The following is an 18,966-nucleotide window of genomic DNA, read 5'->3' on the forward strand; positions in this document are numbered from 1 at the left end:
TTCCGGTAAAGTGTCGTAAAAAAAAGAAAGGGGGGGGGGTAACTTGTTGCCCTAGCAACTTTTACAACACTGTTAAAATGGCTTCAAACGAAGTTAATGATAACGACCCGGTGAGCCGCTTTAAAGACTACGAAGAATATCTGGATTCCAAAGTGACGCCGATGGATTTGTTTTTCCTTACAGTGAGTCAAGTTTGCTTCGTCTTCGTCAAGTTGGCCGCGTGTGTTTCTGTTTTATGCTGTTTTGTTTGCCTAAACCAAACTGCGTTGAGTAAACTGCGGATTCAAGATAGGTTTTGTAATATCTCCCGCAGCATATACCTTATGTCCAGTAAATTAACACGACCGTTTCGCTAAAACACCCACCTAAATTCGGCGTGGAGCATACACACACGAGACATTTATTACTAGCTTTTCAGTTCCGACATCAGGCCCGGGGCATAAACTAGATAAACACAATTGTTAGCTGCCTTTTTAGCATGAAATCCCTGTGTAATGTATGCTTTATTGAACAAAGGAGGCAGAAGATGGTGCAATTATTTTACTGGTACACGGTAAATTAGTTACACGCTACAAATTTAGAAGCAAACGTAAAATCACCCCAAATCTTAACCTAATCTGGCGACGAGACTCTGTTTTGTAGTGATTTGAGTCACACGCTAGAGGGAAGCAACCGACAAGTGACACACAAAAAAAGCAACAGCATAGAACGACTCCTCTGTAGTACATTTACAGTACAGCCCCAATATCACTAGATGGCGCACTCGCGAATGATATAGTGGTTGACTTTGTTTGAACACCTGTGTCCACACTGGGCACCAACAGGCCATATCTGACCTGCTAATCAGCTGTCGTCAATCACTGTTTCACTGGCTCGGGTCGGGCCGGGTCACCACCAGGCCAACGAATGCCCGCTTCTGATACGTCGCTCCAATGCCTGAACCTGTTTTTCCTGGCCGCCGCTGTTTGGGGCTTTTCAGATGGTGGGAGAGGTCACGTTACAAAGTCATCACCTCGGCCGCCAGGATGGATGTTGCGGGTACGCGTCCAGCGTGAAGAGATGGAGGTTTGGGGCCAACTTTGGTACTGGGGGATCGTTTCTGCACAGCCGCATCAAAAGAGCGGTGTGGGGGGGGGGGGGGGGGGTAATCCGGGGTTTCCGGACGTGAGCGGCGAGCTGACAGGCCGCAGCGGACGAACTGACAGCTCGGTTTGCAGTTTGGATGCCGACGTCAATGACGCTTTGGCCCCAAGAACACCTGCACGAAAAAGGCTAACAAAGCTCTGCTCTATGTGTTTAAGCACATATATGAAATGAGCCAAAAAGGGCAAAAATATTTTTTCAAAAAAGATTTAGCAACTCGAGCAATCGACCAAAGAACATACATTTAAAAGTAGTTTGCAAACTTACAGAAGCATGGAACTGCCAATGTTCAGTAAACATTTTTCGGGCTGGCGAGTACGTTTGAACGTACTTGTTGTAGGCTACAGGCGACAAAGAGCATATTTTCCTTATTGCATTATGGGGGGAAATGCTGTACCTAAATCAGACATTATAAATCATAGAAATTACGAAATTAATTTAATTTTCCAACATATCAGGATAATGTGGGCCAAATTCCTAAAAAAAAGCATGTGTTTTTCCACTCGCGCATGCGCAAGTAATACTCTGTGGCATTATAGGAAACTATGCTATGTTTGTAGCATTTAGCCCTCATGTACGTTTGAACGTACTCGCAAGTATGTATTAACATATTTGAAAGTACGTTCGAAAATATTTAATTAGGTTCGAATGTACTCGCAAACGATGATGCTTAGCAACTAGAAAAATCCACCAATTGCGAACAAAGTGTTCCATTTTGGGCAGTTTTTAAGAAAAATAAGGCTATTTGTGCTTGCAGTCTGAAAAGGAAAAATTGTCATGCTCAGTGTTCAGCACTTCTGGAAAATACATTGAAAATGTTTTCCGATAATTAAACTCGGATGTGGCGAGACTCATCTGTTGGAACTCAGTCTGTAGTTTACAAAGTGCAATCCACCAAAGAACACGTGAGAAATGCCTGGACAAACTTACTTACGCAGTAGTTGATACTTGGCTAGCAGAATTATTCAATCACAGATCAATTTGTGAGATGAGATGTTTAGTTTGCATTTGATTAGTTAGCTAGTTAGATTTGCTTGATAGCATTTTTATGTATGAAAAGTGCTGTACAAATACCGTTTGATTTGATTTGATAAAGGATGCTGTGACTCACTGTCACCTCTTGTGGAACAAAAAGGAATTACAAGACAAGTCGTAGACCGGGCGCTATCGTCCGAAGTGTCGCTTGTAACCCACAACAACCAAATAAAACCTCAATCTCTTTCATCAGTGAAAGTTTTGATTTAAGCTTCAGTGGAGTCATTTTAATAATAATAATAATAATAATAATGTTTTGGTAACTGCAGACCCAAATGGACAATTTTGTGCTCTTCCAGAACACGGAGTCAGCTCGCAAGCTGGTGGAGCACGGACACAAGGGCACGGTGCTGAGTCGGCGGGAATTTGAGCAGCAGAAAGCAGCGTCGGCAACGGCGACCCACTGCCACCGGAACCAGACCACGTGAGTTTTGCTCTCTCATCGGGCGTCGCGTCGCACTCCTTGTGACTAACGCACGGAAAACCGCCCTCGACATATCTGGAAGCGCTTTCACGCTCTGAAGGCTTTATGCGGCTGTGGCTGACTTTATGTGTGTGTGTGTGCGTGTGTGGCGGCGGATGCAGGAAGCTGCCGGGTATCAGTTTCCGCAACCGTTTTCACTTCCAAATCCAGCCGCACGACATGAAACGTACAAAGTGATTTTGACATTAATGCAAAATATCCCAAAACACTCTTGGACTGTGGGCCCTTTGTATGCATGAACTATTACATAGTCTGGGTCTCTTAGTGTTGGTCAGTTAGTTAGTTATCAATACCAGCCAAAGACAACTTTTTGTAAAGTCATATTTTTATTATTCGGTTTTTAATTCGCAGATATACAAACTAACCAACCAACTGACTGATTGACTGTCTAAGTGTCAGTTAGGAAGGTACAGTAGATAGTCGGTTGTTGAGTCGGTAAGTTGGCTGACCGGTTGGTTGATTGAATTAGTTTGCGTAAGTGTCAAAAGACCACAGATTTTCACAAGGTGAGACATGGTTCATGGTTCTCATGTTCAGTCAGTTAGTTAGTTAGATTATTATCAAAATGAGCCAAAGACAACTTTTTGTAAAGTCAGATTTTTAATATTAACTTTTTAATTCACAGACAGTCAATCAGTCTGTTAATTAGTCAGTTAAGAATGTCGGTAGGTTGGTGCAGTAGATAGTCAGTAAGTTGGCTTACCGGTTGGTTGATTTAATTAGTTTGCATAAGTGTCAAAACACCACCGATTTTCACAAGGTGAGACATGGTTCTATTCTGTTAGTTAGTTAGTTAGTTAGTAACTGTAAAAAACAAAAACAATTGTGGTTTTTTCGGTTAGTTATTCAGTTGTAAGCCAACTGAATAACTAACTTTCTTATTTTTTTTAAAATAAGATACATTAACATATTTGTTCAAAGACTCCAGCTTTTTGCTAAGTGAGATGCAGCTAGTTGATAGTCAGCAGAATTATTCGAATTCAACTTTTGCGATGTGGTTTTGTTTTCAGATTGTAAGTACACCAATTAGTGAGTTGGCTCTTCAGGTTAGTTGGTTAACTAGGTAATTGATCTAATTTCCATTTTGTCATCTTTCCTAGCTTCAGGTAGCACGAGAAGCTAACATAGTCGTCTCCACTCAGTATTCCTCATCAAACGTGGCAATCAAATGTACACAAATTCCAGTCATGCCAAGTTCCACATTTAGGGTCTTATCACGGCAGCAGTTGTCTGCATTCGTGCGAGTAGAAGCTAACATCCCCCACGATGCATTGCGTCTGCTCTGTGACTGCAATCAGGCTGATGAAGCTCCAGATGCTCGCACTCGTCACAGGAAGTCAATTTATTGCTTCTTTAATCAGCGCGATGGTTTACAGCTGCACCTTAACCATCAATTAGCCTTTAGCGCTTGTTTGTTAAACAGGAGGCGCCGCAAATCGCCTTTTCCGTGCTGTGGCGCGCTCTCGCCAGTTCTTCATCTCTTTTTGCGGGATTTCAGAGAACCAAGTCAAGTCAAGTGTGTACTTGGCACTGCGAGTTCTTACGGTGGATATTTTCTAGTTTTTCTGTTTACGTTGCTACATATCACATTCGGGGCTTTTACTGTTGGAACAAAACACTTGGGCCTATCGTCTTATTTTAAGGCTGGTCATGATGCTGGTACTTGAAGAGCAAAGTATTATTCTAGGTGGGACTTTGTGTAAAACGTTTGAGAGACTGCTTTAGACAAAACTGTCACATGCTGGTCGATGTGTAGATCGAGTTACGAACTTAACAGAAGGAATTCAACACGTAAGTCTACTGTAAACTGTAATTATATCCATTAACAACGTTTGCTTGTAAAGTGAAAATGAAAATATCTTGAAGGGCCGGACCGAACAATCAGCTGGATAATTTAATCTGATGATATTAGCTCTTTTAACACATTGCAACATAAGACAAGGAATTACCCCCCCCGTCCTTCCCCCCAAAAAAGAAGATATTTCTTTCTGGTGTAAAGTTGAACATATACAAAGTATTGTAAACCAGTCAGATCTGCTGCCTGTAATTTATATATTTATTATAATACAAGTTGGACCAAAAAAAATAGTTATTTTAATCATTCTATATTTTTAATTAATCAGTTATCTGAATTTTACTCAGTCTCGAAAAATCCATATCAGCTGGGCCACCTAATCGTGTAAATGTGACACATCACAGAGATGAGGGTTGTCCGCTAAATTTGAATAGTTAATGAAATCATCAAGCGTGTAAAATGAAGCTTTAATTATTTATAAATTTTTTTAAATCAAGCCGTTCTCTCTGAATGCACTGAAACCACATCTCGCTCACCTATCAATTAAATACCTTTTAAGAAAAAATTGGATGCTACTTTGTCCAACATCTGTCTTCTGCCTGTTTGCACTGTGAAAATTCATCAACTTTAAAGACAACGAGGCGCTCCAAAGGAGCCAAACCAGCGCACCCACTCCACATGCTGGCTGTCAAGTCAGGATTTTCCTTTTTCTTTTCTTTTTTTTACACTTCTCCCTTTCGTTCCCCATCTCACACTTCCGCCTTTCTCGCAGTGGTATGCAGCCACTTGACGGCTCTGAAGCGGCCGCACCGGCGATACGGCGTGGGTTCGCGTACAGTATTTCTCTTGTGGAAGAAGTGCTGTTTTTTCATTGTCCTCGCAGCGAAGCTCCGTCGTAGCACCTGCCAAGTGGATCACTAAGCACTCTAACACAAAGACAACTTTTTCCTGATGGATCTGCGCGTCCACGTTGTTGTTGTAAAGCGTTTTGCACCTGCAAACACCAAAGCCCAAAACCCACACCACCCCCCCCCCCCTCCTCGCCCTCCTCCGCCCTGCTGTTCGGGGAACGTCTTTCACCTTCCAGCCTGGTGTCTTTTCTCACCATTCTGTCACAGTTTTTTTTTTCCTACCCCTCCTCCTTCTGCTCCCTTTGCTTTCCATCCATCGTGCTCTCCCGGAGACCTTTAGTGCCTGCAGGTGTATAAATAGAGCTGTTTTCAATTAAGCCGGCCCGTAGCGTGCATCTGATCAATGCGTGCGCGCCCCCTCCCTCCCTCCCTCCCTCTTTTTTACCCCTGCACCTGTGGTAATAAAATACCGCGGGGGAGTGGAGACGTTGCCCCGCCGTTGGCCCGGCTCGCCTCTTCTCTCCTCTCAAGGACGATGTGTGTTTTTTTTTTTTGTTTTTTTGCTAGCACGCTAAAGAAAGGAGGAAGAAGAAGGAAAAAAAGAGACAAAACAAAGAAGCTTCCAGTGCAGTGAAATTCAATAGCAGGGAATGAATGGGATGCTTAGTCGTCGTTGTGTGCTTATTTGGTTAGGCCCAAAAAAAAAAAAAAAAAAAGGAGGGCTGCGACGGGAATCCACTGTTTCGACTCGGGATGGGAGCCCGAAATGGAGCTGGAATTAAATAAATACCGCTGACTTTTATCCAGGCACGTTCAACCTGGAGACCACCTAGCGTGACTGACGTTTCGTGTTTCTTCCCCAGCAGTTTTTTGCTGTGTCATGGAAATTGAGTCCAGCAGGCTGCCACATGTGATCGGATAATCGCCTCTTTGGACAAGTCACTTGTTGGGTTTCCATCCATTTTAGGGTTTCGAAGAAGGGTTAAAGTTTTCAAATTGGGGTTTCAAATGAGGGATTTGAGCCTCCTGTCGGTTTTCAAATGTTGGTTTCTAGCCAGGGTTAGGGTTCTAAGTTTGCCTTGAGTAGGATGGTTGGTTGGATTGGATTGTGGTGTTTGTTGCATTTGAGCATTTTTGATGCACTCGTTTTTTTTTGTTTTTTTTGGGTTACTCTTGGGTTAGTTGGAAGACCAGGCTGAAATTGAGGCAGAGTGGGCAAAATGTATTGCATGTTATGGTGCTCTACAATGTTATTAAAACAGCATAGGGGCGAGGGGAAGGAAGGGGAGAAGTGGCGATAAAACAGGCACTGGTGTAATCAGTCCAGCTTTCCTCTACAGCAGTGCCTCTGGGGAAGCATCCATCCATCCATCTATTTACTACCACTTATGCGGGGTCAGGTCGCGGGGGCAGCAGCTTTAGGAGGGAAGCCCAGACTTCCCTGTCCCCAGCCACTTCAACCAGCTCCTCCGACGGGATCCCAAGTCATTCCCAGGCCACCCGAGTGACATAGTCTCTCCAGCGTGTCCTGGGTCGTCCCCCGGGGCCTCCTGCCGGTGGGACATGCTTGGAACACCTCTCCGGGGAGGCATCCGAACCAGATGCCCGAGCCACCTCAACTGGCTCCTCAACCCTGAATGCCTCCCGGATGACTGAGCATCTCACCCTATCTCTAAGGGAGAGCCCGGACACCCTGCGGAGGAAACTCATTTTGGCCGCTTGTATCCGGAATCTTGTTCTTTCGGTCACGACCCAAGGTGAGGGTAGGAACGTAGATCGACCGGTAAAGATCGCCTTTTGGCTCAGCTCTTTCTTCACCACCACAAACCGATACAGAGACCGCATCACTGCAGACGCTGCACCAATCCGCCTGTCGATCTCCCGCTCCCTCCTGCCCTCACTCATGAACAAGACCCCAAGATACTGGAATTCCTCCACTTGGGACAGGATTTCATCCCAGACCCGGAGAGAGCACGCCACCATTTTCCGATTGAGGACCATAGTCTCGGATTTCTAGGTGCTGATCCTCATCCCAACCGCTTCACACTCTGCTGCGAACCGCTTTAGTGAGAGTTGGAGATCGCGGCTTGATGAAGCCATCAGCACCACATCATCTGCAAAAAGCAGAGATACAATGTTAAGGTCACCAAACCGGACCCCCTCAACGCCTCGACTACACCTAGAAATTCTGTCCATAAAAGCTATTAACAGAATCGGTGACAAAGGGCAGCCTTGGCGGAGTTCAGCCCTCACTGGGAACAAATCTGACTTACTGCCGGCAATGCGGACGAAACTCTGACACCGGTCGTACAGGGACCGAACAGCCTCTATCGGAGGGCTCGGTATGCCGCACCCCCCACAAGACTCCCCGAGGGACACGGTCAAACGCCTTCTCCAAATCCACAAAACTCATGTAGACTGGTTGGGCGAACTCCCATGCACCCTCGAGGACCCTCCCGTGGGTGTAGAGCTGGTCCACTGTTTCACGACCGGGACGAAAACCACACTGCTCCTCCTCAATCCGAGATTCGACTTCTCGACGGACCCTCGTCCCCTGGGGAAGCAATTTTACTTAAATCTTGTCTCAGTCTTTCGATGCGGAGTCCTTAACAGCCTCACTTTGATCATAGCCACCCGAGCCCACCTAGAGAGGAGGAGGAGGGAGGGGGAGGAGAAGTGGCAGTAAAACAGGCACTGGTGAAATCAGTTCACATTTCGTTGGAAGTTGTAATCGTTATGTCATTGACACAAAATCCAAACTGTGACCCAGAATACTCTCAATGGGGTTCAATTTGAGATGTTCCACTTACAACCTCCGGCAGGTCTGCCGAGAAGCTCCCGCAGCAGATTCCTCATGATTGACAATAACATGTTGAATGGTCGGCAAGATTGTTCCATCTGTGTTTCTTCAAGGTCCTTTGTCATATTTCCACTTGTCCGTCTCCATTTCTTCTCCCCCTCTTTTTCTGTAGTGATTTAGCAGGGATTATTTTTATGGCTCTCAAATCCTCCTGCCTCCTAAATCAGCAGAATCCAAAGCCCCGCACCCGGCGCGCCCCCGCAAGCCCGCGCCGGCCTCAGCGGTCTGGATGAAGGGCAGGAAGCGGTTTCCACATCTTTATAATGGACGAGCGTCAGCGGCCTCTTCTGCGTTTTGTCTTTCAAGTGCTGCTGATGGCGTATGGCGGATTGACGTCGTGTGTAATTATTGCCACCTTGTTGTTTTATTGGTTTTCAAGTGTTGGCCTTTTGGGGTAAGGGGTGGGGGGTGACCGCCAATAAAAGACCGTTTTTTTTTTTAATCAGCCTCTAAATGAAATCATGTGTTTCGCCAGATAACGAGCTGACGAGGAGCAAAACCGCAAAGATAACATCTGTGAGGCAGCCTCTACTTTTACGTGGAGCCGCGTCACTTTGTCAGGGTTACGCTTCGAATTCCTGACTTGAAATCTTTCAAATCTAGTGGCATTTTGTTTTTTCTGTTTTACCGTACACCGTAACTCCTGTTTGGTTCTTCAAAGATCTTGAAAAGACAAAACGTCAGTGAAATTAAATTAAATGGAACATTTCAAGAAATATTTACTTAATAAAGTTTAAAAAATAATAATAATAATAATTAAAGGCAATTGTTCTACGTCAGGGGAGGTTTGTTTTGGTGTATAGTTCAGCCAATTGCTTGGTTTCGTTGATGGTTGTTTAGTTGGTTGGATGTTGTTTTGGTTGGTTGGTTGGAAGTTCTGTCTGATTTGTTTGGTTCGTTAGATATTTTGATTGTTTTTTTGTTTTGGTTTTGTTGGATCAGATGGTGTTGATTGGACGATTGTTTGGCCATTTAGTTGGTTTTGGCTGGTTAAATTGTTGGTTGGATTGGATTGGATGTTGCTGTGATTGACTGGCTTTGTGGGTTGATTAATATTTAGATTTTTTTTGTGGGAACAAAATGGACGCCGCGTACGCCTGCTCCAAATTAGATTTGTTTCTTCAAAAGACAAATCATCAACTCAAAAGGGAAGATTGAAGAAACTTTGAAAAGGTTTTCACTTTCAGTCCTATGAGCACAGTTGTTAATGTCAGTGCTAGAAAAAAATGCAGGGTTAGGGTTTCAAGCCAGGTTTAAGGTTTAGAAAGTTTAGGATTTCAAGGAAGGTTTTGAACCCAACGTAAGGATTTCAACTCGGGGTTAGGATTTCAAAAACATTTTCAGGTTCCGAACTAGGAGTGTGTGTGTTTTTTTTTTTTTTTTTTTTTTTTTTTAGGTTGGGGTTTTAGACGGGTATGGCTTTCAAAGTAGTGTTTCAAGCCAGGATTAGGATTTCAAACTAGAAAAATTCCCGCGGAAATTTTGAATGGGCCTGCTAACTCTTTTCAATGAGCTGAACAGTTTAAACTTTCAACCATTGAAATCGCTCAAGAAATGTGGAAGTTAACCAAAATCAACAGTATGTTACTGCCCCTTTAAGAAACATGCACATTCACGCACACACATTTGATTTTAAGTAACATTTCAATGAGCTGAACAGTTTAAAATTCAAACCATTGAAATCGGTCAAGAAATGTGGAATCTACCATAATTAACAGTATCTCACTGCCCCTTTACAAAACATGCACATTCACGCACACACATTTGATTTTAAGTTGTGAGGAGACGTCACGCACCAACACTCCATTGATTTGTATAGGATTACGCTCACCTCAAACAAAAGCCTCTCGCGACTTAACGGTTGAATATGCAGATTCCAGACATGGCTCGTTAGAACGGCAAGGGTTTGGGGAACGCGAGCATGTTCTCAGTTTTTTAATCGGATGAAAAATGACCAAATGAGAGCAGGTTGAAAACTTATGATTGATCGAAAATGAAGAGGGAAAAAACGGCGAAATTAACATGGAGGAGATAGGCGTCAAAGTCCGACTTCTCCTCGCTTAAAGGGAAAATAAAGGTACTAAATGACACCGTAGCCAAATAAAACTTAGTTCTTCAGAAAGCAGAGGCTTGTGGCTACAAAATGTGCGAATTTGATGTCTAGTGAGCAAAGATTGTGGCCATGGTGACGAGTTGAAGTGAAACTTTTGGAAATAGATTTTTTGGTTCCCGTCACTGAAGCCTTAATTAGTCACACTCTAAATAGGCGACTTTTCCCCTTTGCTCACTGTCTTTGAACCCTCACAGGGGGGAGAGCTTTCATTCCTTAAAAAATTTTTTGACACTGAGCTAAAGATGACAAAAATTCCAACAAAATGAGCTAATTTTCATATCGGTCGGTTAATGTATGCGCGCGCAGCGTGTCTTTGAAAAAGGTGCTTGATTGGAGTTGATCTCTTTCGGATTCCCATTCATTCCTATGGGACTTTATTTGGGAGTTTTTTGGGAATAGCGTCGCCATGGTAACTGGGAATTCTTAGAAAAATAATAGCGCAGCGAGTCAGAGCGAGCCGCATCGTTTGATACCTCATTTGTCCCGGTGCGATCTACGGTTCGGGCCGCATTTTTGCGGAAAAGTCGGTGGAAGATAATATATGGAAGAAAAATAATAAACCCTTTTCTAGGGTGGATAGTAATATGTGCCTGCTTGCTCCGCAAGCAGCAGCTTCGCTGCTGCTTGCTCCGCTTAGCAGGCCCATAATTAGAGTTTGAAACCAGATTTAGGTAGTCCACAGACAAGGGAACAGGATTCCTCTTCTTCTTGAATAATTCTGACAACATTGGAAAACTGTCACTATTGACACCTCAAGCTGAACGGCACCTGCACACTTGTGAAGACTAGCAGATGGCGTTGACTTCAGTTGACTTCACTTCACTTTTCCACCCCTCTCGTAATAATTTCACGGGCCATCTGCTTTAACGGCATGGCGGCAAGCTAATTAGCAAGTCGTTAGCTGCTAATAATGCTAATAACAACAAACGGGCCTAAATGAGCTTGGCTTTAAAAGAAAAAAGAAAAAGGCTGTTTTGCTCCAGTGGCATTCACTGGCCGTGACTTTATGTGTGTGTGTGCGTGTGTGTAACCCCCCCCCCCCCCCCCCCCCCAATGCCTCCTCAACACCTGTGTTTACTTTGGGGCCGCTGGAGCACCACCCGGCGCACCCCCACCAGCCCCCATGTGACCCACAACAAAATGGCCTACGCATGCAGCCTGCAACTATAAGCTATTCCTGCACTCTTTCTTTCTTTCTTTCTTTCTTTCTACTTTTTTAACCAGCCTGAGACTTGCAACACACATGGACAAATAATCGGTTCCTGTTGAAGCTTTATTGGCCATGCAAAATTCCAAGATAGCTGCCCCAAAATCCAACATGCCCACCCCAATTTTTTTTTATTTATAACTCCGAATGCATTGATTGAATGTGCTAAAGTTGAATGCAAATGTGGGTATTTCGATTTGCATGTCTGTTATCTATTATGGTTCATAAGATGCAGCATATAGGTATTGTTTTAGACAAGACTTGGAAGGGCAAATAATTGATTCATGAGCCATAAATTTGAAAATGTCGTTTTTAACATTTAATGTATTAATTGTTGAACTTCTTCTTTCCAATACAAGAATGTCAAATTGAATAAGTAGGTGTAGGACAGCAGCTGTCACACGTATGCTAAAAACATGTCGTCACAGGTAATATATAATAATGTTATGTAATATTTACCTTGAGCGACGACGAACCACATGCTGTGTCACCATAACTGTGAGGAGGGCGAGCATTCAGCTGCTTACTATCTTTACTATCATAAGAGAATTGATCAAGTGCTAACATGCTAACTCCTTCCAGGACGCTCGCAAGCTCGGGATGTGACATCCAGGACAACTTTCTCAGAGCGCTAGCCGAGCGTGAGGAAGCCAACCGTACTGGGAAAATGACAGTGAGTGCATTTCTATTAGTATTCTTAGATATTTTGTTGTTGTTAAAATTTGGATTATTTTAACTATGTAGCATTTAATTTTTGAGCGTTAAACTGTATTTCACCATTTTCGTTTTCCAGATTGTTTTTGGGGAGTTGGGCGTGTGGGGTTGCTAAAAAATAATTGTTTTCTTCTCACTTTTATTTTATTTTGGCTATAATTTCACTGTTGGCCACTAGATGGCGCACAGTGTTATTTCAAAAGTAGAAAAGTGAAAACAGGAAGTATTTCAAGCTCAGTGTGGTTTTTGCTGAATATGAAATCTTTAATATTGAATGTGAAATCCCCTTATCCTGCTTTTTACGCCAACAGAAAGTGATAGCTGTACCTTAATTTTTATCATGTAAATTTTGGATGATGGATCTTTGGGCATAGTTATTGATATGTTGTAAAGGTAATGTAAACTCATTGAGGAATCGGGGCACTGTCTGTAAAATATTTGAGCTCTTTGTCTTGTGTGTTTGTATGATTTTAAAAGTGAGTTTCAAGTTTTTAAAAAATGTGCCTAGGGAGTATCTAAATAGGGGATTTCAATCGTTTTATGTAATAAACTGCAGAAAAAAATGTAATAACAACATAACATCACCCCCCAAATCTCAATCTGAGGTGAACCTGATGACGCTCGACGCGAAATGCGTTGTTTCCCTCGGATCGTTATTTTTTCTGGTTGTCATGTGTATATGTTATTTTAGCGTGATGTGAAGGCTGCCACGTTACATTTCAACTGGCTCCCGATTTAAGAAGTGGCAAGTACTCCGGTAGCTAATGTGTTTCGTGTCTGCAGATTCATCACCAGCTACATTCATCACAAGCTTCTTCTTTTTTTTCCTTTCTTTTTTTAACCTGTAACACAAAATAAAAATGCCTTAAAAATACCCTATTTTATTTGCCTTATTAGGCCTACTGGTCAACTACTCCAAATTTATAAATGCCCAATCACTACCCTGGCGTATAATGTAATTGTACAATTTGAAAAGATAAACTGTTGATTACGCGATATAATTTTTAGTCGAGTATTCAAATACTAAAATACTCATAGTTGCAGCCCTACTGTTTTCCTTAAAATGAATTTGTACAACCACATATTTTGATTGGGATGTTATGTTTCATTTTATTAATCTTTAAAAAATATATATATATTATTGTGTGCTCTATGCAAATTGAAAGAATATAATTGCCACTGTCAAGCAATTTTAAGGAACTTTGCTATAATTGGGATATATAGGGCTTTAAAAAAATCTGTCTTTTTTTTGTGTGGAAATTTTATGTATCAAAAGTACTAATGGTATCTGCACTTGGTATCGGTGAGTAAGATTTCGGTCTAAAAAAAAGTGATATCAAACCTCTCTAAAAAGAAAATAAGCGAATAAGCGTGTGCCGAGAGTGAAGATTATTTGCTGTCATCATCTTGATTTGAATTCTACAGGCATGCTAACTCTGCGTATGTGCTAGGCTCAAGCGCGGTTCCAAGGCCGACGTAGCTTCAGCGCTAACTACGCAAGCTTAGCATTGGAACGCGTTGGTAGCAGGGATGTGGTGTCACCTCGCGGTCGCAAACTTCCCGTCCCGTTAAAGGAATCACTTGTGGCGTGCCGCTTCTGGTGCACCGCTCGGGATGTCCGGGACGCGTCCAACTGGAGGAAAAGGTCCAGGCGGAATGTCGGGCGCGAGAGGCGGGGGCGGCGGCGCATATTTTGAGGCGGCCAGTAACAACATTGAAAAGCTGCTGTTGGGACAAGGACGAGCCACGGGACATTAGAGGTGGCCTGCCACTTATTGGTACGCGCCGCACATTCCGGAAACATTCGGGAGATTTCCTGACGCAAGTCAAGCGTAGCCGTTAACTGACAAGTGAGAGTTTCTTTGGCTTTTTTTTTTACTTTTTTTTTTTTACTTCTATTCTGCAGTGTGAATTTTATTCTCTTTAACTATGTTTTATTATCTGACTGTGTTAATTATTATTATACTATTTCTATTGTACAGAGTGGTGGTTACCACCAAGGTTATTGTAGTTTTGGAATTTTCATTTTAGTTTTAGTTTCATTTTAGTTTTAGTTGCTTTGAGTTTTGTTATTTAAATTTAGTTAGTTTTAATTAGTTTTAGGTTGTTTTTTTAATGCCTAGATTTAGTTTAGTTTGTTAGTTTGTGTGTGAAGTCGTCGTATCCCTTCTCATTTTGCAAGGCGTCTGTGATATTTCACGTGTTCATTTGCCCCTGTGGAAATTGCAATGATGAGCTCACTTGAAGTGCACAAAAGGGGTGAACTGAATACGCCCCCCCACCCTTCCCCACCTTCCCACCATTGTTTAGATGTTCCCAGTGTAAACTCGTCAATGTAAAAGAGGTCGTTTATAGATTTCCTTTTATTTTCGTTTTTAATCATCTAAATAATCAATTCTTTTTTCCCCCCAACAATTTTCTCTGATTTTCAAATTCCCCATCTTCATCTCCGTAAGCTCCAAGCGGCGAGCGTGCCGAGTGTCCGTTCCATCCGTCACTCACGGGAGTGACGGAGTGAGATGAAGCCTCCATTTGAGTGCCCACAAAGAGCGACTTTGAAGCACAATGATTGTCTCTCCTCGCAGCTGAGGACATTTCTATTGTGCCGCTGCGTGTCATTCGTCACGCTTTTGTCCCGCCGCCTTTCAACAAGATGGCTTGAAATTACACCTGTTAGTTCACCTGTCGCTTCAGTGCAGCCCCTGCACCCTCGTCCTCATTCCTGGTAAAAGATTCATACAAACATCTACTTAATATTAACGGGCTATAATCTCTAATGTACAAATCGATCATCAAATCTAATGGTGAATGATCGCTAATGTATGCATTTAAGGTTCTTTGATCACTTTTAATGTAGGGTCTTTGATATCTAGTACATAATTCTGGTCTGTGGGCACTAATGTATGTATATGGATCATATATAATAGTATATGATATCTAATGTACATACTGTATCATAATCAATGTTCTTCTGCCTCCACTATTTTGACTTGCAAACAAAAGATGCACCTGTGTAGCATTGGTTTTATTTGCGCAAGTTTACAAGTTACTTTAAAAAAAAAAGAAGTCACCCCCCCCCCCCCCCTACTCTTCTTAAAATCAATTCAGGTTGCACCTGCACAGGGCGCCCGAGGGGGCAGTTCATTGTTGTCGGGGGGGTGGGGGGGGGGGGGGTGCACGTGTGAAACTGAAGGTGTGCTCGCCTCCCAGCAGCACAGAGCGACACATTGAAAGCTGGTTCGACTTCACTGAATAGCCTCAGCAAAGTGTGGTCAACACATGTAAATTGAGCCTTAAATGGCAGCCGCCTTTCTATCTCTCCGAGCACGGCTTCTTTCATTGACTTTTTTTTTGTGGGTCTACTCATGATAGACATGCGCACCCAACTTCATGTTGCTAAGTCAAACGGGATTTTCAGAAACCCATTTCTTTGAAAAACACCTGAACAGCAGCTTGGCCTCAAACCAAAATTCTTTTGGGGCAAGGCTTCTTGAGACTTTTTTTTTTCTTTTTGTGGCTCCACTCTGAGTGGATTTTTAAAAACTTGCATAGAAGAAACAAAACGTCACACTTCCCGTGCCTGTTCAGTCGCAGCTCTTTGAGACTTTTTTTGGTGGGTGTACTCATGATAGACATGCCAACCAAATTTCATGTTGCTATCTGGCATCAGGGACAGAATTTTCTAAAAATCCTGTTTGGTGCCAATTTCTCTACAGTTAAAATGTATTTTAGCCTGGTCCGCGATCGTGTTATGCTCGGGCCAATGCAGTGATTTTTGGTCTCCCGTCAAGGAATTTGTCGGCCATGCCTGCACAGCGCGTCCCGTGCCCTGAGGGGACGCAGCACATAAAGGAAGTGTTTGTCTTTGGGGGGGGGGAGGCTGTGCGCCCGGTGGCCAGTCGTGTATTGATAAGCTCCTGTCACTATAGATAATAAGCTGCTCGCTCATGCGGCCCGCAGATCAAGTGTAGCATTGAAATTAAAGAGGAATTCCCAGAGCTATTGCATTACACGCCCCTGCGTGTGTGTGTGTGTGTGTGTGTGGGTGTGTGTGTGTGTGTGTCCTTTGTGGCGGCCACGGGCAGTAAAAAAAACGACAATGGCAAGTTTGATTTCAAAGGCGAGAAGGTGCTGAGCTATCATGTGACCTTGACTCGAATGGCTTTAAGAAGTCACCCTAGAGGGAGGGGTCAGGGACAGAAATGCAAAAACACATTTTAAAATCATCTTCTGTTGTTTTCATTTCATTTTCTGTTGTTTTCTTTTTCCTTCTTAGTTTTTGTTTTGTTTTGTATTATTTTCTTCTATTTTCATTTTTTTCCATACATTTCATTTTTTTTACTTTAAAATAATAATCATTGTCTTTTTTTCAGTTTTTATTGACTTTTCATTTGTTTTCTTTTTTTAAATATTGTTTTTAAATTTATCATAGCTTTTTTTCATGGTTTAGCTTTCTTTTTTTAAATTATCTTTTCAATGTAACGTAATAATTGTAATTTCTGTTTTTAGTTTCTTTTGTTTACATTTTTAGTTTTATTGTTTTAACCTTTTTAAGAAAAAAATCATATTGTTAATTCTTTATCATTTCAATTGAATTATTTGCTTAATTTTTAAATGTATTTTTTCAAATTAATCAAGTGTTATTTTGAGGGGGAAAAGTACAAATATAAAAAAAAATACAAAAATTATAACTTTTTTATTTTATTCTAGATTTAATTAAAATGTTTTGGCCAATAGTTGTAAACAATGTTGGAAGAATAAAGTAGTCATATCTCTAGAGAATAAGTCGCACAATTACAAGATTAAAGTTGACATTTTTTCAAGAAAATTTAATAATTTCAAAGTAGTCACCAGAGAAAATAGTTAGAACGTTACAAGATAGAAATATTTATTTTTAGGAAAAGTAGGATAGTAAAGTCACAGTTTTCAGGGCAAAAAGTATTCAATACATGAATATAACATAAATGCTGAAATGTAAGCGAAATCCGTGCCTGTCCCGTACAGTGAATGCAGGTGGCCATAGTTTGACCGTGGATTGAATTATTTCCATTTCCATGATGTCCCGCAGGGGTGAAGAAAAGTGTTCCGTGATTGTGGATTGTGTGTTTCCACCTTGAGAGATTTCAATGTTCTTGATGTGCATCTGGCCCGCAAGTTCAGGTGTCCTCGGGAACTGAAGGGAAAGTGGAGGCTTGCCTGCGACGTATTTTTGGCGGAACGTTTTCCCCGGACGCATCAAGGTCGCTTGCAGATGTAATCCTAAATCCTCTGTTGGTGCAATCCATCATCGTTTAGCCTCTTGTTATCTTTAGCCTTCCTTTCATTTACACTCACTTTCAATATGCTACGGATTAGCATATGTCTTTAAAGGTGCTTTTTATATGCTTTGGTGCCTCTTTACGATCCCCGACGCGCCACTTTGCCCTGCTCGACACGCCACTTGGCGTTCCTGGATGAGCTCTCTTCCTGATGTTCTGCTTTGCACTCCTTCCTGGACGTGCATATCATTTGGACCTCTTGAATGACACCGATTAACAGATTATTCCTGTATTTTTTTTTATGGCAAATGATTGGTTCCAAAGGTTTGAACACGTAGTGTAATTAAGCACCCTTGTACATAGTAGACGACTGCCACAAAAAAAAAAAAAAAAAAAACTAAATGGAGGAATGTCTTATTTATCAGCGGAGCGAAACCATCTGCCTCACGACCACATGTTAGCGTTCATGACGGTGATGAGCAAACACGCCGGGAATCTGAAAGCTAAACCATTAGCTCAAATCTTTGGTATTTCAGCACAAGTGCACCGCCATTCACCTGACAACGTCAGTAGCAGGTGTGTGCGGGCGCGCGCCGAGTGTGTGTTTTGAGAGAGAGAGGTGCGTGTGTTTTTAGTGAGATGAGTGAGTGAGTGAGTGTATTTAAGAGAGAGCGGTGCTGTGCACTATTTACTCAGGTGGAATAATACACTCCAGTGCGCGTGTGCGTGTGCGGTGATAAAACAAAGAGGATTCCCAAGAATGCACTCCATATGTTGTCCACAGCGGATCAGCAGCGGCTCAGGTGGCAGATTGGATGTCAATGTTTTCACCCCAAATGGTTTTCCTTCGTAGGTTTCAACTTGCTCAGCCGCCATGACGCTGCGAAACTCAAGCACAGGCCATGCTAGAGTGACACCAGGCTCAAACACAGCTAATAGAAGCTAAGGTGAAAGATGCCAAATATGGGTTAAACATAGCTAAGAGAGGCTAACATAGGTAGGCTAAAACATAGCTAAGAGAGGCTAACATAGGTAGGCTAAAACATAGCTAAGAGAAGCTAACATAGGTAGGCTAAAACATAGCTAAGAGAGGCTAACATAGGTAGGCTAAAACATAGCTAAGAGAAGCTGACCTGGGTTAACACAGCTAAGAGGCTAACTTGGGGCTAGAATGGTTTAAACACACCTAAGAGAGACTAACGTGCTAAATTCCAGCTGAGGCAGTTTAACGTTGGCTACAACCATAGCTAAAATAGGCTAATTTAGGTTAAAACATAGCAAAGAGCTGCTAACGTGGTCAAGCATAGTCAAAAGATTGTAACATAGATTGTAGTGAGGGCGGCCAGATATTGAAAATTAAAAACCCGGGATGTTTAAATATAAATTTCACCTCATTTAAGTCCCTGAAGCGAGCTGCGCCGTTTTACCTTGCACTGGTCGCACATTGTAACACTGCTAAAAGAGTCTTACGTGAGGCTAAAATGGGTGAAAACACAGCGAAGTCTG

The 18,966-nt window shown here is 42.4% G+C and overlaps 1 protein-coding gene across 3 annotated transcripts in view; it reads left to right on the top strand.

Annotated features, from left to right (window-relative positions):
• The first annotated feature begins 42 nt into the window (after nucleotides 1-42).
• cfap299 (cilia and flagella associated protein 299) overlaps nucleotides 43-18,966 on the top strand; it is a 46,758-nt gene continuing 27,834 nt past the window's right edge. Inside the window, exons 1-4 of one of the 3 annotated variants that reach the window (XM_086075564.1) lie at nucleotides 43-182; nucleotides 980-1,065; nucleotides 2,478-2,602; nucleotides 12,071-12,161. In XM_086075564.1, coding sequence (XP_085931690.1) covers nucleotides 1,030-1,065; nucleotides 2,478-2,602; nucleotides 12,071-12,161 — 252 coding nt within the window. In that variant the 5' untranslated portion in view covers nucleotides 43-182; nucleotides 980-1,029. The remainder of the gene's footprint in view (nucleotides 183-979; nucleotides 1,066-2,477; nucleotides 2,603-12,070; nucleotides 12,162-18,966) is intronic. The other 2 variants (XM_086075565.1, XM_086075562.1) reach the window with 2 other exon arrangements.

Source organism: Leptonotus elevatus, chromosome 5, assembly GCF_054856555.1.
Source record: "Leptonotus elevatus isolate MCC_2025b chromosome 5, RoL_Lele_1.0, whole genome shotgun sequence".
NCBI lineage: Eukaryota > Metazoa > Chordata > Actinopteri > Syngnathiformes > Syngnathidae > Leptonotus > Leptonotus elevatus.